Genomic DNA, 27,380 nt, shown 5'->3' on the forward strand with positions numbered 1-27,380 from the left:
ACGCCGCCCAATAGAACTTTGTGTGATAAAAAAAAATTCACCTGTGCTACTCAGTAAGGCAAACCACTAGCCACAAATGGCTAATGAGCACATGAAATGTGGCTCCTGAGGCTGAGGAAATGAGATATTAATTTATATATAGCTAGCTACTGGCTACCGCACTGGACAAGTCTGATCTAGAGAATTCGGTCTGGTTAGAGGGCATGCATTTATGGATCCAGCTCTGTGGATGCAAAAGGAATCCATGAGAGTCACTGCCTACAGAACTGTCTTCTCTTCGTAATGAAGACAAAAGCCAGGTGTTAAAAACAATCCATTTATTGGGTTTTAAACTAGTTACACAATTGAAATCATCAGTTTGGCACTGCTCTATACAGGGATTACGCCTGTGTACGCTGACAGTTCAATACTGTACCAGGACCTCTGCTGTGCTTAGGTCTGTAGGGAGTCATTCGGCAAGTAGATACTAAAAAATATACTGTAGTGTTCCTTTGAGGAAGACTGTACAGGGTGTGTTGCAAGATGACATTCATCAACTTGTGAATTACTTTAACCTAGAAGATACCTTGCATTCTATAAACTTGTCATAGGCAAACATGTGGTGTTTGCATTTAGGGATGCACACAAAATGTTACATAAAAATCCAGACATTCTAACCATAAATGAACTCAAACAAAATCCCCACACCTCAGCTTTTGTAACATGAAAAGATAGAGAAAATAATTTAAAAACACAAAAAATGGCATTCGATTGGTACAAAAGCCAAAAAATCACTATCATAAAGAGCTACATGTGAATCTTTACAAATTAATTACACACTGCTCTGTAAAAGGTTGCATCTGTACAAAGTCTTGCCAATGCTATCTCTACAGTTTATACAGTCTTTTACATCTATATAACATTTATTAATAAATCAATTAAATATAAAGACTTATGAGTCTCTCAACGATTCTGCAGGCAAAAAAAAAAGAAAGAAAAAAGAGAAAAAAAAAAACTTACAGAATTTCCACAAACACAGCAGTCTTCCATTAGCTGAAGTATAACAGTTTTCAAAGAGGGTTGATCAAACAGTATATGTAAAGAATACAGGTAAAAATCAACCAGTCAGGGTTTTTATTGTTGTTGTTGTTTATTTTCAAAATCACACATTGTATACACACACACAACAATCAAAAATTTATTCACCAAACCCCCAGTTTTTCAGCAACTGCTCTTTCTAATCAGCACCAAAAACCCCAGTCTGTGGGAAGCACGTGGACGCAGGCTTCACTTCTGCGTCTTGGTGGACACTCCATCAGGTCCTTGGTTAGGTTCGAGACTTGCCCTCTTTTCCTTCCCTCTTCATGGCTCTCCAGACCCAAGGCTCTCAAAGGCTTCGATTTATGGCCCACAGCCCTACTACCATCTACACCCAACAGCCATTTGGAAGAAATTCAAAATAATTTGAGATGAATGAAATGACGGGACCTGTATTACAGATAAGTATTCTCCATTACAAGTAAACTGTTTCTTAATGAGTTCCTAGACTCTGTTTGGTCTTGGATGCCATGATCATATTGGGTAATTATTTCTAGTCTGAGAAATTGTGGCTTTGTCAGATGCCTCAAAGAAAAAGTGATCAATGTTCTGGAGACACTTCCAGACAAGTTAGGTAATCAAATGGCAGCTGAGAATTTGTGGAACGGAGACTAATGAGACCAAACACAGAAGCCACCAAAATAATGAGAGCTCAACAGAGGCAGAGTTTTAAAACCTGCAGAGAGCCGCCACAGATGGTACCTGAGGATCTGGAATTTTTGATGAAAAGAGCTTCAAGTGAGGACTACTCATCTGTATCAGGGAGGAAAAAAATCTCAGTTAGACAACAGGACATCCACCTTTAAAGCTCAGTAAGTGAAATTTCCTTTCTTCTTCTTAACCTAGTGGAAAGGTGTCTGCGTTCTCCTCTTTAATTCAGGATGAAAAAGAAATACTTAAGAATCCAGATGCAATGTTCTCCTAACTGTATATAACCTAGGGTTCTTAGGGCAACCCCAAATGCCCAGGCCCCACTCAAGAGGCAACGAAGAGTAACATTTCTTTTAACTAACCGTTCCCAGGCTACTAAGCCCACTCATTTATAAAGGTCCAAAAGCAGTCACATCAATTCTCTGGGGACTACTTCACTGGTCACAGCAAAAGTCACATTAACACATTTTTTTATCATCTAAATAAGGATATCTAAGAACGTCAGCAAAAAGAAAAGCCTTGTAAGCACCCATGTCGCAATCATTAAACCAATGACATTTGCCTGAGGATGTCAGACTTCTTTAAACTCAGCATTTTGCCAACTTACCCTTCTATGCATAATAGCACGGTGACACAAGGAGATCAGTGAGAACAAGCAGCTGGTCATCTGTGAATTGCTGTTTGTGTTCTTGCCAGTTGTCATGGTGTGTCCTTCGGAAATTGGATAAGGTCTTTTTTACAGTCATCTGTAGAGAAGGCAACCCACATACATTTTATTTTAACCTCTGAAAGATGAGGATTATATTTCGGATAACTTTAGCTACGTAAAAATCCCTCTAGACTTCAGATCTCACACTTCACCGAGTGCCGCAAAACCAACAAGCCAATTCTAACTTCGCAAAGCCACCGAGCTCACTTCTTTAAAATGACTAGCTGCGCATTAGGACAAGATCCTGGCACTTACACCATGTTATTAAACCAGTTTCAATACACACCTACGTCTATTTCCTAAGTGAGAAGGACAAAGTCATTGGTCTTTGCAGTCGTTTAGATACAGCTGTTCTCTAAATAATACCATCACAATTTCCTGTTTCATATTAGCTCCCAGTTAGATGCTTCCTAGATATAAAATGTTAGTAAATAAGTATAAAGATTAACTATCCTGACAACACTGACAATATTTTACTTCCACTGGACTGGGAAAGACAGAAGCTGTAGTAATTTCCTTGCTACCAAAAGATCTCAAATATATATGAAAGCAAGGCCTCCACAAGCTCTTACTGATTACCTCTGAGTAGGCTTAGTCCTGGCCGAGGGAGTCGCAGCAGCAGCTTTATCAAAGCAGAAGGTCCAGAGCGAATAGGAAATTACTAGTAAAATGATTTCTTACAAAGACATCACTGATATAATATGTGTGCAAAGAAACGAACAAGGAAGAATTTTACCTCAATAGGCTGCGGATCGTTCAGATGTGCACTGAGATTCATAAGGAGCTGGGGCATCCAGGTGGGAACATCATAGGGACTAGAAAGAACACAGGCACCAAGACCCAGCACCCCAGCATGACGTTTGACCAACTCTGAAAAAAACAAAAAAAAACCTCAATATATGTGCAGATATTTACATGACTCTACTGCACATGTCACAGTGAAATAAAATTAGTTTTCAATTAAGCTAGTTGTCATCAATGTGTGAATTTCTGCATTTAAAATGTATCTGTGTGCACACACAGCAAAGACAGGATTCTGAGGCTGAACTAGTAGCTGTCCCTCAATGACAGCAGAACTGTATCTAGGTCAGAAATGTGTCACCGGGGCGCCTGGGTGGCTCAGTCGTAAAGCGTCTGCCTTTGGCTCAGGTCATGATCCCAAGGTCCTGGGATCGAGCCCTGCACTGGGCTCCCTGCGCGGCGGGAAGCCTACTGCTCCCTCTCCCCCTGCTTGTGCTCCCTCTCTTGCTGTGTCTCTCTCTGTCAAATAAATAAAATCTTAAAAAAAAAGAAAAAAAAAGAAATGTGTCACAGACTTGCTAGAATTTGCACATTAATAGTTTTGATCAATTCATAGCCATATGCAAAAGTGCAATCGATCCTAAAACAATCTCTGATCAAAATTAGACCCTACTTTTCTGGATGCGATCCACAGAATGGATCAATCCATGAGGTAAACATGCTGTATGTGAGGAATGTCTGTATTTCTCAAAACAGAGCTGCAATGTGTATTCTACAGGGTTTCCTTTCTTTTTTAAAAACATCTATTCTTTCTCTAGGGATAGTAGTTACTGCTTTCAAATTCTCCTGTTTTTCATTAAAGTTCTGTGTGTGTGTGGGTGTACTGTTATGTGTATACATGAAATATGGTGCCTGGGGAACTGAAGTTAATAAAAAAGGAATACGAAATATGAGAATTGTAAATAATGCCATTTGGGATAACAAAGACCCGAAACTACTAGTGGGTATTTTATACCAGCACTGTTACCTGCAGAAGGAATCGTATCTGCTACGGAACCAGGGTCTCGCTTTCTTTTCTTCGGTAGTTTCGTTTTGCAAAGTTGCTCAAAATGGATCTGCATAGGACTGTCCATGGTAAGGAAGTTACACTGTAACAGACCGCTTAGCGTGGTAGCAGCCATTTCTCGAACCTGTAGAGATAATCACTTCTTTTAGAAATGGAGATCCTAACCCTCAGGGGAATGCTGGAGGCTGGGAGGGTGGCGGTGGGAACGGGGCAGGGACGGGGCACTTTCCCAGACTTGGGTGTGCAAACTGTGTAAATGCTCTTATGCCGGTTCTTCCAGGAGATTTCATCAGATTCTCAACAGGTCTGGGACCGCAAAATGGATGAAAGCCACTACATTAGGGTTGCGCAAAGTAAATGCTTAACTATTTCATACAAAATGAAATTTCTCTATAAATTCTTTTCCCACTGACCAGCAGTTGTCCTTATCAGGGCTGGAACTATAAAAGCAGTACCGGGGCCTAACATGAAAATCAATTTTTTCCTGGACTCCACATCTCTTAAAACTACTGCTGTTGTTTTCGGCCGAACACAGCTATGGAACAGTCACTTTGTACAGATGGCATACGTTGTGGAGATTTATTTTATACCCAATTTACTTCTTAGGAATTTCACAGGCTGCTGGCAGACTACAAACACAGTTTACTGAAGTACCAAATGCAGAGTGGAGAACAGTCCATTTCAAAATGGAATAGGAACTCAAGTTTTGGGAAAACAAAAAAACCCAGTAAAATGCTATCATCTCATAGATACCACAAAATCCCTGTTAAACATTCATAAAGATAGGCAGTAATAATTTGGGAAAAAATCCCACTTATATATTTTGCTGCTTATTGCTTCAAAAGGTTTTTTCTTAAACATTTTAGTTTGACAGTTTTGGGGTAATTAACATTTTCATTATATTATTAAATGAATTACATTATAAATTATTTTACTACATCATACTTGAATTATTTCCTTTCATACCACGATTCATTTTTATATTCAACTACTGATTAGAATGTATTCAACTTCTCACTACTACGTTAAAAATATTCTTAATTTATGTAATTTTTTTCCATATTGCAATGTATTTTCTTAGGAGAGATTCTAAGAATTGGGACTACTAAATTTTAATGTATGAACAACTTTACTATTAATTTGGTGGCTATCAGCTGCTTTTCAAGAGCCAGAGCTAACAGACTATGACACAAGTCTGAAGTGGAGTACTCGGTATATACCTTGCTAACCCTGTTACTGTCATTATACATTTTGTTTTAAGTAGGCTCTATGCCCAACGTGGGGCTTGAACTCATGGCCCTGAGACCGAGTCACATGCTCTGCTGACTGAGCCAGCCAGGTACCCCTAAAAATTTTCCTTTATATCTAATAGTTTTCTTTAAACATTTCTTATTTAGATTACAAAGTTTTTTCAGTATTATCATGAGTAGCTTTTGCTGATTATTACTGATACTTAGTATTGTTTTAAAAATATGACAGAGGCAACTGGCTGGCTCAATTGGTAGAACATGAAACTCTTGATCTTAGGGTTTTGAGTTTGAGCCCTTTGTTGGATATTGAGATTACTAACTAAATAAAGAAAAAACAAAATCGTAAAAAAAAAATATGATAGTTTTAATGAATGTCATGGTTTTATTTAGAGTAATGGTTATGCTTAAGCCTACTACATGGAATGTGAAAATAATTTCTGAAAATGTTCTACAACAAGGTCCAGCAAACAATAAATGCAACTTAATGTAACTGCTGTAATAGTTAAAATTAGGAAACACTTATTTTCAAGATTTCCACCTTTTCATTTCTATTCCTTTAGTTATTAAAAAATACAAGTAAAAAAATTACAGACAGCTATAAATACTGTAAGCCTGTCATAGCTGTTACAACCGTGTGTGAGTACCTGAGGGGCTAGCAATATCTACTCCCAGAACACAAGAAGGCTGGATTGCGAAATGAATAGGCTCATTAGGGAGGTGGAAAAATTTCCATTCTCAGTTTCCTATGGATGCGATCTATTTTCAGTGCTCTCAAATAGAGTATATAATTACTGGGAGTGCTCCACTGCATAGAAAACCCATCAAAAGTACAAATTTCACAAAAATTTCAATTATATTTTCTTTACCTAAGGCCAAGTTGTAACTTATTTTTTATTTATTACAACATACTTTTCTTACATTAGACTATATTAGCTAAGAGATTTATCTTTTTGTACAAAATATTAATGCAGCCTCATCACAAAGTTGCCTTTAATTTCTCTACCAAGGAAAATAAAAAGGGGCAACAATCCTAACTTAACTGGATAACAGCATTTGTGGGTAGATTTTGATTCTCTCTCTCTAAGAGAGAGCCCGCTCAAGTGTGTGCAAGAGTGGAGGGGGAGGGGGGGAGAGAGAATCTTGAGCAGGCTCTGCACTGGGTGTGGCGGGAGGGAGGTGGGGCACTCAATCTCACAAATCTGAGATCATGCATGACCTGAGCTGAAATCAAGAGTCAGACACTTAACCAACTGAGCCACCCAGGCGCCCCTAGGTTTTTATTCTCTTGAAACTGAAACTGTCTACACGCAGATTCCTATCAGTCCTTTTGAAAATTAGTAAGGTAAGTAAAATATTATCACCTGCAATTCACATATGAGAAAACTCTGATTCACAAATGTTATCTGCCCAAATGCAAAGACACCCCAGAACAAGAATGTGGCCAATGTTCGTTTCCATTTGTATGACAGGGAATCACGATTAGGGCATCAAAACTAGTAACATAGGGTAATGTTAAAATTAAAGTTACTTTTAATAATTTATGCTTTAAAAAATGCATCAGTGCATAAATCGTTCTTAAGGGGGGGGCATAACGCTTCCTCTAAATATATTCAATTTTGATTTGCTATATCTTAAATTTTACCTCTAGTTGTTCATCCTCCAAAAGACTTATAACCAGCCACCTGATGTCTTTAACTGCATCGTCATTGTTTAGGAAAATAAAGAGGTTATAAAATACCATGGTCTGGAGGTAGGTCAGCACTGTATATCTAGCATGCCAAGAACTGCTTCTTGCTGTCTGTGAATGAGAAGTAGAAACAATGGGAATAGTGCTGATGAGAGCAGGAGGTGACAGACAGGAATCACACACAAAATCCTATCATCTTCTAGGACACCTCTACTTTTATAGGCATGGTTAGAGCAAGCTCGTGTTATAGCTCCTTCTAAGTAGAAGGTTGCATGAACTATTTCAGGTCAAGTTAGTTCTTCAGAATGGCTGAAAATAAAGGGTAAGGAACACATGGACACAGGTCAGCTTTTGAAGAAAATTATAATATTCTGACTCCTTAAAGAGTTACACATTATTTTACTTTGTAGCAGGTAGTAGATTAAAAGCAAGGACTGAGAACTGTTTAATTCTATCATACACACACAAAAAAAATGGGCTGTTAAAATTTTTTTCAGTGGTAATTCAACTTAGAAATCTGAAAACTATGGGAACAGGTTCATTTTTTATATTAGGTAACACATGTATGACCTGGGTAAAGGCTGAGCACACAGTATACCAAACATGCAGCCAGAAAATACGCAACCAGTTAGGTCTTTTTTCTTTTTTTTAAACCAAATATTGGGAAATAAAGTGAATAAAATAAAGGGGAAATGGTAAGAGGTAATGACCACCCCCCTCCCTCGAAAGCACTTTGCATCCAAGGTGCTTCAACCATTAGCTCTTTGTGTATAGAAAATCTGGGGGCTGAATGATCTCCCCAAGATCATAGAAGTTGGAAGCAGAGACAGGTACAGAATCTAGGTCTGTTTCTTTGGGCAATATATATCTTCTCTCATACTAAAAGAAAATTCAAAATGAAAAATAAATTTTAGGTGCTGTGTGTACTACAACTGACTTGGTGAAATTCTTAGAATGGATAACCAAATTCTAACTAAAACACATGAATATTCGTTAGACACTCTTACTTGTTTTAGCACCTGAAGTACCAAAGGCACTTGATGAGGGTAAAGCAAGCCCTGAGACATTAGTGATAAACACAACTTTGCATCTCTTTTCAGTTCATCATAGCTATTGTCATTTTCCACTGGGGCAATCTAGAGAACAATAAAACAAACCAAACAGATAATTGAAATAACAGCCAGTACGTACAAAGGCATCCTTACATAAAATAAATCACATTTTTACCTTTAACAACTTCTACAGAAATTTTCAGATAGGTACAAAACTAGGGAATAGTGCAAGGAGTCCCCATGAATCAATCACCTCCCCAACGACACACACATAATCCTCCCATTTTTGCCCCCCGTGTTTCCTCACCCCCCAATTATTTTTTTATTTTTTTTAGTTTTTATTTTTTAATTAAAAAAATTTTTTTATTATGTTGTTAGTCACCACATAGTAAATCATTAGTTTTTGATGTACTGTTCCATGATTCACTGTTATCATCCCCAAATTAAATTACGGGAAGCAAATCCCAGACATATTTCACCCATGATTATTTTATTATTATCTCTAAAAGAGAAAGTCTCTTATTTAAAAAACCTGGAATGACATCAGCCGTAAAAATTCATGGCAGTTAAAATATAAAATACACAGTAGCGTTCAAATTTCCATTATTTTGTAAGTTGGTTGTTTGGACTCCGGTTCAGTGGTGATGATCACACAGTGCATTTGCTTCACGCAGCTCTTAAATGTAAAGGATTCTATGAAAAACATATTTAAAAAAAAATCTCTAAATTCTCCCTACCCTCTTTTAAAATTCCTTCCTTTAAAAAAGGGGGGGGGCTGACTACTTGGTTTTGCAGTGTCCCCTACAGTGGCCTTCCTTCCCCGTGGTGGCCTTCATTGGCTCCAGTATGTCCTGTAAAGTAGCCAATAGATCTAGAGGCTTGATTTTATTGAAGTCTAATTCTTTGAGCAAAACATAAGCGGCTGTACTTCCTTCACTTATGGTCAGATTTCTCTTTCTGTAATGAACCATTACAAAAAAAGGTTTGCAAAATGGTGACACTCATTTCTTCTTATTACCTGGAATATTTCATACAGAAAAGCCTTCCCTCCCTCAGTTTCTTCTGACAGTGGTTTCCTTCCCATCCTTCGAAAGTGAATAATGAATTTTTAAAACGATGTCTTTATGAACTAATGAATTTCAACAAATTCAATGGTTTCACTCTTGCTGGTGCTCTACACGGCTCCTGACTCCTTTAACACAACTGTTGCATCCTTGGTTTCTGGTAGGACAATACGAATCAGGTTTATCCTGTATACTTCTTGGTTCAGACCTGAAATCAGCTTTTTCTCCACGGAGCCCTGGTTCTTCTAGCAGGAAATGATCATCTGAGCATTAGGAGCACTGATCCCTACTAGGGTGATTACTGGTTATGGGTTTTTTTTGGACAGAACTAGGAAATAAGCATATTTTCTAAAGAAAAACAGATCATGAAATCATACTGATACTTTCAAATGTAGGATTACTGAGGTTTTACTAAACAGCTGGAATTTTAAAGATTTATTTATTTTAGAGAGGGCACACATGTGTGCACAAGTGGGGTAGGGGCAGAGGGACAGAATCTTCAAGCAGACTGCCAGCCTGAACATGGAAACCAACACAGGCGATCCTACAACCCACGAGCCATTACCCAAGCCGAAATCAAGAGGCTCAACCAACTGAGCCACTCAGGCACCCCAATAGCTGGATTTTTATATCTTGTCACTCATGCTAAAAATTCCGGTTCCTAATGTTAAAAAAGGAACAGGGCCAAAATGAAGTGACTTGCCCCCAACACTGCAAACAAGACTTAATTGTAGTTTCACTCATTCTGGTTCGAAGGAATGTGACTTTCAACCAGTTAGGAATTACCTGATCAGTAACAGTAAAGTAAACCGCATGACAGACGCCTGCCTTGTCTGAAATAATCCTGTTTGATTATGCCTTTCTTGTCCCATCCCATTCTGCCTTTAAAAACCTTCCACTCTGGCGGCCATTTGGGTGGCTCAGTCAGAAGTGTCTGCCTTTGGCTCAGGTTGTGATCCCAGGGTTCTGGGATCTAGCCCCGCATCAGGCTCCCTGCTCAGGGGGGAGCCTGCTTCTTCCTCTCCTCTGCCCTTCCCCCTGCTCATGCTCTCTCACAAATAAATAAAATTGAAAAAAAAAATTTTAATTTATATATTTGACAGAGATAGACAGCCAGCGAGAGAGGGAACACAAGCAGGGGGAGTGGGAGAGGAAGAAGCAGGCTCCCAGCGGAGGAACCCGATGTGGGACTCGATCCCGCAATGCTGGGATCACGCCCTGAGCCGAAGGCAGATGCTTAATGACTGTGCTACCCAGGCACCCCTCAAATAAATAAAATTTATACATATATGTATATAAAAACCACCTTCCATTTTGTACAGCTCCCTGGAGTCCTTTCCATTTGGTAGATGGGTACTGCCCGATTCATGAATTACTGAACAAAGCCAGTAAGATCTTTGAATTTACTCTGATGAGTTTTGTTTTAACACTATTGACAATTATCATTTATTGGCTCTTTATTACATAATAGACGTAATAGCTTTATTCCAATATTAGAGGATGTAGTCCCCACAGGCATGTGTGATTTTGTTTTAAAAGTCACTGCTCCGTATATTTATCCTTACAAACAGATACACAGTAAGATGAGGTTCATTTATTTCATGTTGCTTTCTTTTTAAAGGCAGGGATGCCTGGCTGGCTTAGTTGGTGGACCATGTGACTCTTGATCTCGGGGTCATGAGTTTGCGCCCCGCACTGGAGGTAGAGATTATAAATAAAAACTTAAAAAAAAAAAGAAGGGGGAAGTTCTCATTTCATTTTGTTTTATGATCATAAAAAGTATTGTTAGGACTCCAAAGACAAATTGGTAAAATAAAGTGAACCCAGACAACCTTCTTTGCCCCCAGCCCTTAAGTAAGTGTCCTCTAAAACAGTCTAAATATACTTTCTTGTTTCTTTTTAAAGTATAGTTTTTATTAATTTTTTTTATTATATTATGTTAGTCACCATACAGTACATCCCTGGTTTTTGATGTAAAGTTCGATGATTCATTAGTTGCGTATTAAAGTATAGTTTTAATATGGGGGTGCCAGGGTGGCTCAGCTAGTTAAGCATCCGACTTTTGATCTCAGGGTCGTGAGTTCAAGCCCTGTGTTGGGCTCTACGCTGGCCATGGAGCCTACTTAAAAAAAAACAACAAGCAAACGAACAACATCCCCCCCAACCAAAGTCAAAGGATAGTTTTAATATGGAAAAAAATTATTCTTCTCTAAAACACTAAGGATTTATCGACTTAGGTGAAATATTCAAACCTTAGTATTACCAAATTTCTTTGCATACCCATAACAAACGGGAACCTAACCATGCCTTTACTTTAACTATCCTTGTTTACCAAACTTTAGCCAGGTTCCTCTGAGCCCTCTTTTCATCCTTGGACCTACTGAGTCTAGTTATAGCACGAATCCTGACATTTGAGAGAATCCCTCACCTCTGTATCTGATCCAGCTCCTTACCTCCATTTTTCCTATGTGATCATCATGGACTGCTTTCAGCAAGAATCCTGTCAAGTCATTTTAGCAAGAATCCCCTATCCTTGATGTTTCCTCTTAGTCATTTTCTACGCACTAACACCTCCCCCCATTCCGCTTACTGGCTAAATATCCCCAGCTGTCTTCACTGTATTCAGACAGTTCTAAATGAAGTCTTCTCCACAATTTTGACATGTGTCAGAATAATTTTTTCTTTAACAACTACATCTCCAAGCTGAGTATACTAATTCACTGTGATAATTTGTCGAGTTTTTGATGGAAATAATTTCTGTTAGCAGACTTTACTGAAACAAGTATATGAGATTTCGTCTCAAATGAATGGAGAAAATATAGATTATCTTGAAATTAAGCTGCACCTTTACATCAATACTTTACATAAAACTGTATCAATTTTCTATCTTATACTATAAATTTAAATGCAAAAGAGAAAACCATAAAAATTTAAAAAGAAAAAAGAATTGTTTAAAAAAATAATCTTGGACTGGCATACTTCAAAACATCATTTAAAAATAAAGAAAATTATAAAAATGGAACTCCTTTATAACCAACAGAAAACTGGCAAAATACAGATAGCTGGCAAAAAAAATACAAATAGCCAACGTACAAGGAGACAATCTCACTAAAGAAATACAATAATTTTGGTTTATATATATATATATTTTTATCAATCAATCAATCAATCACTCAGTAAGCTCCAAGTCCAGTGTGGGGCTTGAACTCTCTCTCTCTCTATCTATCTGTCTGTCTGTCAGTAAGCTCCAAGCCCAGTGTGGGGCTTGAACTCACAACCCTGAGATTAAGAGTTGCATGCTCTACTGACTGAGCCAGCTAAGCATCTCAAGAAGTACAACAATCTTTTAAAAAATTTATTTAACCATCAAAGATTTAAGAAATGTCAGGGTTTGCTGGAAAGATGTAACATAAGACATGCTCTTTGGGGGGCCATATCCACTAAAATTACAAATGCAAGCAGATCTTTTACCCGGTAGTTTATATACAGTAATTACTCTACAAGTATATGCATATTTGTAAAAGACTGTTAGTATACTGTTTTTAGGAGCCTAACGCCGGGAATAACCAGTGACCACCCATAGAAAATGGATTAAATAAATGATAATACAATACAGTCATTAAAGAGGAAGAGGCAGTTATGTGAGAAGATGGTCATTACGTAACAGGCCAAAAAAAAAAAAAAGTCAATTTGCAGAATGAAATAGTTCTGTGTTTTTGGCACAACAATCCCATACCTACACTTAGGCAATGTCTGGCACAGTTGTGCTCAAAGACAAAGGTATAAAAAGATAACACCAAACAAAGAAATCGAGGATAAAAATTATTACAAATACTCAACAATACAAATCTCTAGGCAATGTACATGGAACTTTTTTCATGTAATTCACCCACAATAGAAATGAGGTGATTTAGGGTTTGGTTATAGTTGAACTGCAGTATAAAAAAGAAGATACTCATTTGCTGGCAGGACTACCACTACCACCAGAAAAATTTAAGGTGACTCACTCACCTGTTGAATCAGCAGTCTTTCTTCCTACCATTCATGAAAAAAATGTGTTTTATGAATGAAATTAGGACATAACGTTCTCGTGTTAAGAGGTTAAAATGTTCTACTAAAACCTGCAAAATCCTGAAATTCAACAGGTAAACTTCACTGTAAAGAATATCATTTTCCAAAGCAGCAAATTAACCATTACTAATTACTAGTACAGGATAACAATTTGTTTGAGCTAAACTACTTCTATGTGTCAGTAAGATAAAAATCTCTTAAAGGTATTTTTTTTAAGTTTTTATTTATCTGGTGAAGTAACCTCTACCCCTACAACCCTGAGATCAAGAGCTGCACGCTCTTCCAACTGAGCCAGCCAGATGCACCAAAATCTCTGAGATATTTTACTTTGCAGTGATTTCATCTATTAACAACAGTGCTGTTTGGGGAACGAAAACCTTTTCTGTTACAAAGTAAAGCTTCTAAGTTTGGAAAAGTACTTCGTTAGTTCATCTCAAGAAATAACATCCGTATTTCTTTGATCGTCAACTGCTCTGTAGTTAAGTTTGTCGGAACCTTACCAACTCACTTCAACTTTTTAATTTTCAACTTTAATATTTTCCTAAAAGGCATTATTTTTCTTCCCAGATAGGACTTTTAAAAGAACACACGTGTGCACTGTCTTAGTGTTCCAACTAGCACATGTATAGTTCCAACTAGCACATGTATAGTTAATAGAAAAACTAAGATTCAGACAACTTTAAAGTCTGGGGATGTTCAACTAATAACGAAGGCGGTAGGTTCTAGCTTTTCATAAAAATATATGGGGTAATCTTCCTTCCGATATTGAAAAAAATAAAAGGTTAAAAAAAAAAAAAAAGGTCCCAGGTACAACAACTTGGACAACTGTTAAAAGAATTTTATGAGTGAAAAAAGCCAATTACAAAAGGTCACATATCTCCATTTATGTGACATTCTTGACATGACAGTTATAGACATGGAGAACAAATCAGTGGTCGCCAGAGGACAGTGGTGGTGAGGGAGGAAGGTGTGACTGTCCTGGGGTAACACAAGTGGTTTTTGTGAAGATGGGAGTATTTTCGTATCATGATTGTTCTGGTGGTTGCAGGAATCTATTTGTGTGATAGAATGACATAGAATTATACACATGTTGTACTGATTTCAATTTTCTGGTTCTGAAAATGTAACTACTGGAGAAAACTGAGTGAAGGGTATGTGAGACCTCTCTGTAGTACCTTTGCAACTCCTGTGAATCCTTACTATTTCAAAATGACAAGTTTGGGGGAGAAAGTCTGTGCTGGTGAAGTTTAGGGGCTTTCTTCAGGTACTGCCTATTCTTATCTTTTGCTTTCTAGCCATAGTATAGGACAGATTGACATACAGTGACTTGGGTTTTCCTGAAGACTTGAAGTAATAAGGGTGTTATAATGTCTGTAGCACTGATACATGCATTTCCTTGCCAATATATCCATCCCTCCTCCTGGTTAACAGACATTTTGATTAACTTTTGGAAAATCATCCTTTTCTGTCATTCTGGAGGGTCTGACAATGGAGGGATCATATTGCCTAGCCAAGTGTAGTGAGAGACCAAAGCCTGGCCAATGAGACTTTCTCTGGACATCTGAAATCTCGAAGAGAGAGAAATGCAAGGAGACGCATCTGATGAAGCTGTCAGCTTCTGTTACCTACGTCCCCAGGCAGCCAACTGCCAGATAATCTAAGTAATCTAATTTCCTGCCACTGTCGCAGACATTTGGTTTTCAGTGCTTGCAAGTAAAGATCTTTAACTAATACTAGTTAACTAATGTGATATACAAAAAGGAGATCTTACTCTTTCTTTTGCTTGTTTTCACACAAATGTATTATTTTTAGTATATCACAGGTAAGATTTAACCTGAATTAACTTGTACAAAATGCTGCCCCCCTGTGTTAATCTGTACAAACATTTAGTTAGCAAAAGAACACTTTACAGGGCTTTCTTCTCCTCTAATTATTGAGAAAAATAGGTTTTCTGAACAACTACCATCAATGGCATGTAATTTTCTACCAGTTATAACAACATCTGTAAATTTTTCTGAGTTTGACATATACAAAAGTATTACCCTACAGCGGTGAGTTCTGATAAGCACATAGGGAAGTCTGAAACCGAGGATACAACATGTCCTTGATTCCTCCCTGGACATCAGCATCTGAACTACTATTCCAAATTAAAAGGCAGTTAAAGACTAGTAACAAAAATAACATGTAATAATTACAATACATACAATTATTTTGCCCTGTGCTTTCTGCTTTATAGACATTATCTCACTTCATCCTTGCAACAACTCTCTGAGGGATATTGGTATCATCCCTCACCTTATATATAAGGAAGACAGTCTTAGAAGTTCAGTAGCTTGTGCAAGGTCACAAAGGAGCCCCATCACAAACAGGATTTTAACTAGGTCTCTATTTACTCTAAAACCAGTGCTCTGTAAACTGTTCTTGGTTGGAAATCCTTTTCTCTTAACCTTCAGCAATATGGAGACTCTTTGACTAGAAAAGGCAAATAACCGAAACTTTCACTTTGATGTAGATTTCCAGGTGGGTGTTTTTTGAATTGATATAAAACTGCTTTTTATGAGACAGGATATGTAATACTTCATTTAGAATCTACAAAGCACTTCCAGTGTGCCCAAAACAGAATTTCCGATCTCATCTCCTACTATTTCTGAGTGTCTTCCACAGTTTAATAAGCAACACCTTGCTTTTAGACTCCTTTATCCTCACTCTACACAGCTGATCTGCCTGCAAAGCAGCTGTTCATCTGTGCTATGGTGTCTTTGTAGCCCACAGCCCAATCACCATCATGGCCTAATGCAGATTCTCAACCTCACTATCTGTAGATCCAGATGAAATGTTAGGCCTGTCATAAGCAATTCACATAATACAACTTTCTAATGATTCAAGTTTTTTTAATAAAGTCCATGTGAATTCAAAACATCCTTCTGTCAACCTCACTCTCATATATCTGCTTTCTCATTTTCTTTTTTTTGAAGACTGTACTTTTACATAAACTCTACAACCAATGTGGAGCTCAAACTCACAACCCCAAGATCAAGAGATCAAGGGCTGCACATCCTTCTGACTGAGCCAGCCAGGCACCCCGACTTTTTCCTTTCTTTTTCTTGAGTGAAAGAAGGGGGATGGAACTCCAACTATCCCAACATTCACTGCACATTATGCATTCGTGAACATATGAGATCATGTTTTATATCTACTGCGTATGTGGCAGTGGAAAAAAGTTTAAGCACCACTGCCTAAAGACAAACCCTATCTACACCAAGAACCTGCAAGTAACAAGGATCTATATACACTAGTAACTACTGTCCACCCTTATTATGCCAAAAGATCCCATGAGTACATGGGTATCAGGCCCTATACAGCATTAATTAAAGTATTTTGGTGGTGAATCCTTTGAAAATTACCAGTAGAGTTATCTTTTTGAGATTTCCTGAAGACAAAGTGTACTTTGACAAATCCAAAGTTTAGCATACCATTTGCTGAGACACAGTACCATGGGTGCTCCTTCTTAAATGATAACTGCACCGAACAGTAACTTTCAAGTAGTGGTGATGTTTGCACCAAGCCTTCCAAATGTGTAATGAAAGAAACCAGACTGTTTTGCTAACCACAGCATGACTGCAAACTAGAATTGTGGCAACCAATATACTGATCTTAGTTTTGACCTTAGTTTTATTAGCTTCATCATCTGCCTAGATGAGTAATTAGAACCACCTCAGGCTATACCTTTCATCAATTCAAATCAAACTTTAGTGTCTTCATAGGATTACCAGAAACAAGCTACTTCTGCGGGTGTTTGTTAAAAGCAATTACAGTCCCATTTAACACTGTAAAGTAAATACAAATACTGTATGTATAAGTACAATATATAATATATCATCAGATTTATTACACACTGAATAAAACACATCTGAAATAGCTATATTAAAAAGATGTCACTATGGCTTTATTATTTTTTTTAGCTATCAATATTTTCCTAAACTATCACTTGGAAAATGGTTATCAGTGTACAATGCTCTGTCTGTAAACTTTTCACGTGTCTGTCGAGATTCTAGTCTTACCTAATACTAAAAAGATTATTTCAACAAATATTAAACTGCTATCACCTCATGATTTTCCTGTACTATTCTCTTAGCAATCCAACCCAGTTACACACAGTCTGAAAAACTATCCACCATCAGATTAAACATAAATTCCCCGTGAAGGTCAGACGGGATGCATTCTTTGTTTCTTTCCAAGTTCGTATGTAAATTCCAGTTAGTTAACACAGGGGGATGCACTCTTAATCTCAGCCATAAACTTACCTTAAAAAACAAGGGTAGAAGCTGCAGTTGTTCTGCGACTGCTGTAGAGAAGGATCTTCCTGCACTAGCCATCAGCCACTTCAATACTGTTGGAAAACAAACGTGCAGAATCAGTCTTTGCCACAGAGTTCGAGAGCGCAGAGTAGAGTAACATTGTAGTGCTAATGTCAGAGAGCCCCTGATAGCTCTGCTAACTAACTCTTCATAAATTTGACACTAAACAGCATTATGACAGGAATCACAACAAAGCGTGTCAAAAACTCGGGTACTGAAGTCACTCTCAAAAAATGAATCAATAAATTAACAGCCTACTAAATACCAACTACAAATTAACCTGCAATAATCGTAATGTAGCAAAAATGATAACTAAGTTGGTTGTTTATACTTAGAATGCGTGAAAAAATTTTAAATACAGAAACAATAGGACACCCTGAATAACCAAGACAATTTTGAAAAAGAACAATGCTGGGGGATTCACATTTCCTGATTTCAAAACTTACTGAAACTACAGTAATCAAAACAGTATGGCACTGACATTAGGACAGACATACAGACCAACGGAATAAACTATAGTCCAGAAATAAGCCCTCACACATATGGCCAAGTAATTTTCAGAGTGCCAAGACTATTCAATGAAGAAATGACAGTCTTTTCAACAAATGTTGCTGGGAAACTGGACATGCTCAAGCAAAAAAATGAAGCTGACCCTTAACTTACATTATATACAAAAATTAACTCACAGTGAATTAAAGATCTAAACTTAAGAACTAAAAGTATAAAACTCTTAGAAAAAACTTAAGGCAAAAACTTCATTAACACTGGATTTGGCAATGATTTCTTGGATATGACACCAAAAGCAAAGGCAACAAAAGAAAAAGTAAATTTGACTTCATGAAAATTAAAAACTTTAGTGCATCAAAGAATACTATCAAGACAGTGAAAAGACAATCCACCGAATGAGAAAATAGTTGCAAATCATTCATCAGATAAGGGGCCGATATCCAGAATATATAAAGAACTATATCTCAACAACAACAACACTAACAACCTAACTCAAAAATTGAAAAAGGACATCAAGAGACAATTCTCCAAAGAAGATTTAAAAAAAAAAAAAGGGCAAATAAGCAAATGAAAAGATGTTTAACCACTAATCATTAAGGAAATGCAAATCAAAACGACGGATATCTTCTTTACACTCATTTGGATAGCTGTTAAGTCATAAAAACAGAAAACAAGTATTGGCATGAGTGTGAAAAAACTGCAACCCTCTTGCACCGCTGGTTGGAAGGTAAAATAGTGCACCTACTGTGGAAAACAGCCCGGTGGCTCTTAAAAAAGTTAAACACAGAATTACCATATGGTCCAGCAATTCTATTTCCAAAAGCCCAAAGAATTCAAAACAGGGACTCAAAACAGCTACATCTACATTACTGCTCTTGGCAGCACTATTCACAATGGCCAAGAGGCATAAATAACCTAAATGTCCATTAACGGATAAATGGATAAATACTGCAAACAGTATGCAAAGTTAAGAAGCCCGCAAACACTACATGATTCTGCTTACATGGAGTACCTGCAATCAGCGAATGCAGAGACAAAGCAGAATGGTGGCTGCCGGGGGGTTGAGGGGGGGAAGGGTGGGAAAAGGTCGTTACAGATTAATGGGTACAGTGCTTCAGCTGTGCAAGATGAAGGGCTGGAGATGGACGCTGGCGATGGCTGTACAACAATGTGAACGTACGTGATGCCACCCAACTGTAAACTTTGTATTATGTACGTGTTACCACAATAAAAAACGGGGGAAAAAACCCCCAAAGGATAAGCTAAATAAATGTCTATTTTGTTTTCCCCTGATGATAAATGTCTGCTTTTTTAAGCAAGTTTCTTTAATTTTAGCCACTCACTAGTTTTTAAGAGTTTAATGCCCTGAGTTCGTTCATCTTCTTCACCAATTCCATTTTCTTCCATAACATGGTTCTGAATTTCTTCATCTACATCCATGAGGGGTTTCAATTTCTCTAGAATTCGAGCAGTAAACTCAGGGACCCGTGGGGATGCTGTTGGCGCAGTGTTTGGCAAAGAAACATCGATCATAAATATGTAGGTCAGCACGCTGTAAAATGAAATATGTAGAGTGAGAAGAGATGCCACATTATCAATAAAACTAATGTTCAAAAGCGATGACCCAACCAAAGTAAGTATCTGAACGATGACTCCCGGGAGAGGGTCTCCTGTGCTGTGCCTGTAATTTGGAGGCACTGAGAACCGGCTGAATGCTCACCGCTGGCTTGTGAGCTCACTGCTGTCCTATTTTACATCAGAGCCTCTTGTCTCGTGTCCCCAACACAATAGAAAACAAACTTTGGAGAACCCATAAAACTCAGTAGTAACATAACCAGTATGTACTATTAGATATTAGAAGGTAACAAAAAAGAATTGAAGAAGTGAAAAGGGAAAAGGGAAAAGAATACCTACCTCCCTATTCTTTCCCTGACATTTTTGTAAACCTGGGTGAGTTTGGGTTCCAAGTACTTCAGTAGTCTGTGCAATAGCTCAGGTACTCTCCACTCTTGCTGGGCAAGGCCACCTTGCAGTACATACAGTCGACTAGAATTAAAGCACAGCAGAGTTAGAGACCTTTCCTGCTTTTACACGACAGTCAAGACTAACGGAGTCCACATTCTACTTAAAATCGTTACGTTTCCTCACCTAATAAATATTAAAACCGACAATTCAAAACAGCACCCTTATGAACATCTTATTATTTTTACTGTATCATTTTCACTGTATTCTCATTTCTTCTCCACTCCCATACAATCAAGAGAAATACTGACTTGGAGGATACTGATTCCCCACTAATTAATAATAGCAATAACTTATTCTTTTTGTTAACAGGATTACCTGGATTTCCTTCTCTAGCCTACTAATTTTTTCCAACTCCTTTTATCCCAGCAAGAATACTTTTCCTTGAAAGGATTACTCTGTTTTCTCCTAATAAGGAAGAGTGAAAAAAAAAAAAAAAAAAACGAGCCCATGTGATGAGGAAGTTAGTATTGTCATGGTATAAAAAAGCCGCCCCTAGAATGGAGAGGGCTGAATCTAAATTGTTTGAATTGCTCAGGTTGTCTCCATTTCTACTTCCCAATTGAGAAATAACTCTACTTAGTATCATAAATTGTACTGAATTGGTTCACTCATCTCTCAGAAGAAAATAGTTACATTATAAAACCTTTAGGTGTACAGACAGTTCTCTTCCATTTACACATCAAGAGCAAAGCTGTTATCTTTGGTTGCAAAATCTTTCCTTAACCTTCTAAATTTTCTTTTTATTTACCATGCATCTACAAAGGATCCTCCTTCACCACTCAATGGTGATTCTAACAGCAGCTCAAAAAGCCAATGAAGTTTCCGGGGATCTCTGCTTTCCTGTGTTGAAAATACAAAATAACAAAACAGGGGTCCTATAATTCTGTATATAAATCAGATCCTGTTACTTTAGTATTACAAATAAATATAATGGAAGAAAATCAAAGTAAAACTCACAGGTTAATCAAATCCAAATATTATAGTTCACGTCAGAAAGGCTGATAGTAACAAAACTGTTCTAAGCTGAAGGGACTGTCTTTAAATCAAACTATACATGCTATGGACATACTCAGTGTGGAAAATAATACCTACCTCGTATCATCTGGCTTTCACTATATGTAAGTTACATTTCCAGATATATGACATGATTTGCCATTTAATCTAAGAATGCATTACCATGAGAGAAAAGACATAATAATCACTTAAGAATTACCACTCAAAGCTTATTTGAAAGGCTAAACAGAACCATCTTTAATAATATAAGATGACAAAACTATGAAGAAAATTTCAAGACTCAAGAGGTATGATGACATTTCACAGATTTTGAGAAAGGGTATGAAACAGTTTAAACAGATCAGTTACACACAAAAAAGCAGCAGAACTTACACAGGATGTTGCTATACAAGTTCCCCAGTCATTGTACGTTTCTACCGTAATGTTGGACAACGCTGTTCTGAGCAGAGGGCAAAGAAGCTCCCAAAGCTTCTCCACCTACTCAAAACAAAATATATGGGAAAAACTTAACGATATTCAGAACATTTTTCTTCAACTATCTTTCCCTGGAACTACACACATACAAACACATGACCTGATACTTAACTTAAATTATTTCTTAGAACACCCAAATAATCCAGGAAAGTAACTTCACCATATTACCATAAATACCTATGTATAAAACTGAATGTTTTCCCTCCCAAAAATTTAGAAAAGATGAGACATCTTACATGGTTCCTTACAAAATCTCATACTACTGAAAAATTTTCTTTTAAAACTTCTGAGTAACAAAGTACACTGGAGTGAAACAAAACCTCAATCATTTCGTAACTTTCACATGCTTATCGAGGTCACTTAAGTCCCAAAAGAGGAAGCAATGACTTTTTAATACAATTCAGTATTAGCCTGAAGTATATCTTCAAATTCCAAGTTTTGGATTACTATAAATAGCTTTTTAAAAGTGTTCAGTTATACAGAGATTGCGAATATGTGTACAGATGCTTCTCACAGTATACTGAGAATACAGAGCACCTTGAGATCTTGGTAAAATGCAGATTCTGATTCATCAGATCAAAGTGGGACCTGAGATCCTATTTTTCTAACAAGCTCCCAAGTGATGTTTATGCTGCCAAGTCCATGGACCACACTTTAGTCAAAAGGACCTACACAGGACAGAGGAAGGAGGGCTTGGGATAAAATTTCTAGTGGTAGCACCAGGCGCTGAGGAGGAGGAGGGGAAGGAGGGAGAAGGGAGGGAAGGGCAAGAGAGCAGAAAAGCTGTATCTTAAACAACTTATGAAGAAAGGAGAGGTGTTCTGGAAAAAAGGTGACTAAAACATTACAGAGACTGGATGGCAAGGATGTGTGTGACGTTTTTAAACAAAACTGTTTCAATTTATGTGAGCAAGAAAAAGGCAGTATTACAAAACCAACAAATACTTTTATCTAATAAGTGATTTGAATATGTATAACTAAATTAATATACTGTTCACAGCCCGAAAAGTATGTGTAATGAAGTCTGCCAAAACCAGTGTCTGCATCTTTTCTCTGAGGAAATGGTGGCCTACCTGGTAATTTGGCATTCTGGGTATTTTCAGTCTAGTTATTTTCAACCTAGTGCATCTTGCTGAGAAACTAACCTTAGGGCAGGTGTGTTAAAACTAAATCTTGCAATGAAGAAGAGGGATACTAAAAAAATGGATGTCAAACTCAAACTGTCTATGAGATCAAATGAGTCCCGCAAATGAACGAGGAGGCTAAGAGGATTTAATGAGCGGCTAGAGTGATTCGCGAAGACAGAAGCCCACACACTGCACACCAGCCAACTGCTGCAGGGCAATAATGCAGGGCCAGTTCCAGGACCTTCCCACTCACCAAGAGAAATGGAAATCTTTAGGGTTCCTCCCCCCATGTTTTCAAATAATTCAAATTTTAAAAGATACTGAATGTTGCCCATACATCACACACCACTAGTCTGTGACCTACACTCAAAAAGTAATATGGAATTTGAACATTTCATATTTCAAATATTAATATTTACTGTGTTGGGAATTGCTACATAAATGGGTACTATAGCTTTAACAGGGAACATGCTGTATAAATACATCACCTTTTCAAACGTCCAATGCTTAGAACCTCTGATTAAACCAGCTATAATTTCTGCAACACATCGCTGGGTGCTTTCATGTGAATCTGCAACCAAACGTTCTAAATGGGGCTTCAGAACTGGCAGAAACGCATCATCAAAATTTCTGAATATGCCCTATATATATATATATATAAAAAAAGAAAGTTCTTCAGTACTCAAATGACTATCATTTCCATTATAACTTGCTGTGTTTATTTACTATATTACTATGGTGCTTACAAAACCCCAAGAGTTCTACCCTCTAGAAGTGCTTTAACGATGTCTGTAACTTAAAATAAAAATACTATTATTTTACATATCAGTAAAATATAATGAATGAAATCAAAATTAATAATCTCTCTGACCTTAAAACTTCACACACCTCTCAAAAAACTCAAATGCACAGCCCTGTTGGGTTTTTTTCTTAAACTGCTAATTACAAATATTAGAGATAAATACTAAAAAGCTTCTTTTTCTTAAAAACTCTTAGTCCTTAAGTTAAGATCAATCTGATTGGCATAACTTTCACAGCCATTTTGAAAGAAGACAACAGATGATCAAACTCAAACTCTGACTTCAAAACTTACGAACCAACAAACTGACAGTCAGTAAGCTTTATGAAGAGGGATATTAAATATCATATTTACCTTAAAGAGGCAAAAACGGCGAGGATTAAACTTATCTTTTCCTTTTCTGTCTTCTAAAGATAGAAAAGTAATTAACTGTTCAACAAATTTAGGATCAGAAAAATGATCAAATATAATCTGTTCAGCCTATAAAGTTAAAGAAAAAAACAACATTCAGGGCTTAAGCTCTATTTAAAAATGTGATTCTGAAACGTCAAGATTCAACTGTGAAGTTTTGATTATCAACAGTAGGCTGTTATTTTTGTTTTAAAGAATTTTTACTTCTTATAGAGGCTTTCTACAACCAGAGTATCTCCTAAAATGCTAAATCCATAATAGTTAAAAGTTTTCCTTCAGAGCTTCAAGTCTGAATTCCATTTCTCAAACTGAATTAAAACCCACCAACGGTCTGCTTGAAGATGGTACATGAAGACTGTACCATTGTGCCATCTGGTGTATAACTGAGGAAAATATCCTCAACTGTAAACCCCAACACATTATTTCTGTATTTATAAAACATCAGAAGTTAAAAGGTAAACTTTGTTGAATTAGAAAATAAGAATTAGGGGCGCCTGGCTGGCTCAGTCAGTAGAGCATTTGACTTTTGATCTCAGGGTCTTAAGTTCAAGGCCCACATATAGCACAGAGATTACTTAAAAATTAATACATAAATAAATAAAATAAAAAGCTACGTCATTAACTTAATTGCAAAAGACACTAAAAGTCCTTAACTTTCAAAATGGTGAAGAAATATACTTTATTGAAAAATAAAGAGTTTGGACTTAAATCTACAAACATCCATTTACTGAGTACTCATCATTTATATGCAATAAAAAACTAAAAGCAAACAGCAGCAGCAAACAAACGAAACTCAATCTCTGCCTTCAAGAAGCTTGTTACCATTTAGAACGCATACAAGAAACATGCAGATAACTATATAAAGCAGTACCCAAGTAAACCTTAAATGCAAAGACTTGTGCCAACTGGCCCTAACAGAATCTGGGGGGCGGGAGAGATAGAAAGGGTGGGGGGGTAAGGGAGTATACATTTACCAGTATTTACCCAGTGCTATCCTGAAATATACCGACTGGGGGGAAAAAACATGAACTCAGTTTGAAATAAACCAGAGGCCAAAAGCAAGATGCGGGCGAACTAGGGTTAAATGTTTACACAGTGAAAATGGAATGCTTACCTCCGTCAAATCCTCCCTGCTTCTCCCAAGCTTAGGCTGCTCGTCCACACCAGCATAAACAACCATATTCCTACAAAGAGTTTACATTTGTAATATATATAGGAAAAAAACCAGGAGAGCTTCATGGAGAGAAAGCCTTAGAAGGTACTTTTAATGAACTCTCATCAGATGCTAAGTTTGGGGATATGAATACATCACTAACAATCCTGGCCTTAAAAATCTATCAGGTCACTGTGTCCTAATGACCTAAGTCATTGGAGTCAACAGTAAGAGACAAGTAAGTATTTCTCTGGGCTGGTTTAGGCGTATGTTGTACTTATAGGTAAGCACATCATTTAGAGCAACTATTCACAAACTCCTTAGATGTATCATGGTGGAAATAAGAAGTCTAAAGGTTTCAGTGGAAAAATAAAGAATGAGGCAGGACTGAGGCATAGCACTGGCAGGAGCAAAAGAAAAAGAGGAAGAAGAAAAAAGCTAGAGATGTGTGTTTTTGGTGGCAGACTACCTCCACACCTGCTTCAAGTGCCTTTCAACCTCTCCACAAATCCAAAATTATTCAACAAATTACATCAAAGATAAGCTGTTTAATAAGAAGATGCATGGCAAATTGCAACTTACTGAGGCCAGGTATAGTATCCCCAGTGAGTTTTTTCCACGAAGCAGCTTGACTCCCATTCTTTTTTGGTTCTTGGTATACTTTTGCTATCATAATGCAACCAATGATTATCAGGCCTATCACCAGCAAGAATTTGGGTAGGTTTAGAGTATCCACCTTAAGGAAAAAACAATTACATGTGATAAACTTAAAAATATCCATGCAATAATTACTTTCAACTTTCAATCAACAGTACTGGTGTGACTTTGTCTTCATAACAAGATTATCAAAATTTGTTCAAGGCAAGACCACATACATAGGATGCATTATCCACTACTGAGATAATTATTTGGGGTGGAAAAAAAAAACAAGTATGATCCATACTTCATTCCTTTTACCAAAATTAAAAGGATTAATTTTGTTAAAACTTTCTAGATTTGAATTAATTTCAGGCTTAAAGAGCTCAAAAAATTCCCATATATTCTTCACCCAGACGCCCCAAACATTAACATCTTACTATGTGTACTTTGATGTTCTCTCTACATATGAATGTTTTTTGGAACCATTAAATACTCATTTAATATGAGACCTACAAACTATGTTTCAAGTGAGGATAAAGCAGGACTGGGGCATCTGGGTGGCTCAGTTGGTTAAGTGTCCGACTCTTTGATTTGGGCTCGGGTCATGATCTCAGGATTGTGAGACTAAGCCCCGAGTCCAGCTCTGCACCAAGTGTGGAGCCTGCTTAAGATTCTTTCCCCCCTCCCCTCCCCCATCCTATCCATCTCTAAAAAACAAACAAGATTAGTAGTAGGGAGTATAATGAAAGACTTTCCCACATTTTGTTAACACCATTTTATAGTGTTCCCAAATAAAGATGATGGTGTTGCATAGTAACACTCCCCTCCCAAGCGTGGGGTGGGAGCAGACTGCAGATAGCTGTTTGAACATCACAGAAGTTATCAGAGATTAAAAAAAAAAGTGGTAGCCAGAGGAATAAAAATGACATTTACCACCCCCCAAATCAAGTTAGTTCATTATTCTTTCTGATCATCATTCTGATTACTATTCTGAAAATGTCATAATATAGGAAGGTATAAAGAAGAAAATTAACCTTGCCTCTAAACCTACAACCCAGAGAGAAACACTTAACGTACTGATGTATTAATGATAACAGTCTTTGGCAATTGATGTTAATTTTAAGTCTCTGAAACACAGTTTGATAAATAACTGCTGTAATTGCTTGGTTGGTGAGATAAATACATAGATGACGTGTTTGTGGAGAGTGTGCAAAAGGTCTATGTATTATGAAGACAGAGGCCCTCTATTTTTTTTATTTATGTTTTTTAGTTATCTCTACACCCAATGTGGGGTTCAAACTCATGACCCCAAGACCAAGAGCACATGCTCTTCCTACTGAGCCAGTCAGGTGCCCCAGAGTCCATCTAGTTTTACAGATACTTTTTATCACAAGCTTTCACTAAGTCAAGTGCTTTCCCCTTAATAACAGTCATACTTTGTGTGCTGAGATCTTTCTATACTTCTATACTTTGTACAGAAAAGTATTTGAGTTTAAGAACTATAA

General features: G+C 37.2%; 1 protein-coding gene across 5 annotated transcripts in view; it reads right to left on the minus strand.

Annotated features, from left to right (window-relative positions):
* Positions 1-302: 302 nt before the first annotated feature.
* PSME4 (proteasome activator subunit 4) overlaps positions 303-27,380 on the minus strand; it is a 104,071-nt gene continuing 76,993 nt past the window's right edge. For 3 of the 5 annotated variants that reach the window (XM_019793010.2, XM_034659134.1, XM_034659133.1), the window contains 15 exons: positions 25,819-25,972; positions 25,198-25,267; positions 24,027-24,152; positions 23,362-23,514; positions 21,645-21,749; positions 21,007-21,098; positions 20,148-20,279; positions 19,577-19,785; positions 17,673-17,758; positions 8,189-8,317; positions 7,137-7,292; positions 4,206-4,368; positions 3,174-3,307; positions 2,336-2,474; positions 303-1,830 (listed from right to left, as the gene is read on the minus strand). In XM_019793010.2, the coding sequence (XP_019648569.2) occupies positions 2,340-2,474; positions 3,174-3,307; positions 4,206-4,368; positions 7,137-7,292; positions 8,189-8,317; positions 17,673-17,758; positions 19,577-19,785; positions 20,148-20,279; positions 21,007-21,098; positions 21,645-21,749; positions 23,362-23,514; positions 24,027-24,152; positions 25,198-25,267; positions 25,819-25,972 (1,844 nt within the window). In that variant the 3' untranslated portion in view covers positions 303-1,830; positions 2,336-2,339. The remainder of the gene's footprint in view (positions 1,831-2,335; positions 2,475-3,173; positions 3,308-4,205; positions 4,369-7,136; positions 7,293-8,188; positions 8,318-17,672; positions 17,759-19,576; positions 19,786-20,147; positions 20,280-21,006; positions 21,099-21,644; positions 21,750-23,361; positions 23,515-24,026; positions 24,153-25,197; positions 25,268-25,818; positions 25,973-27,380) is intronic. The other 2 variants (XM_034659135.1, XM_034659136.1) reach the window with 2 other exon arrangements.

Source organism: Ailuropoda melanoleuca, chromosome 4 (genome assembly GCF_002007445.2).
Source record: "Ailuropoda melanoleuca isolate Jingjing chromosome 4, ASM200744v2, whole genome shotgun sequence".
In the NCBI taxonomy this organism is placed as follows: Eukaryota; Metazoa; Chordata; class Mammalia; order Carnivora; family Ursidae; genus Ailuropoda; species Ailuropoda melanoleuca.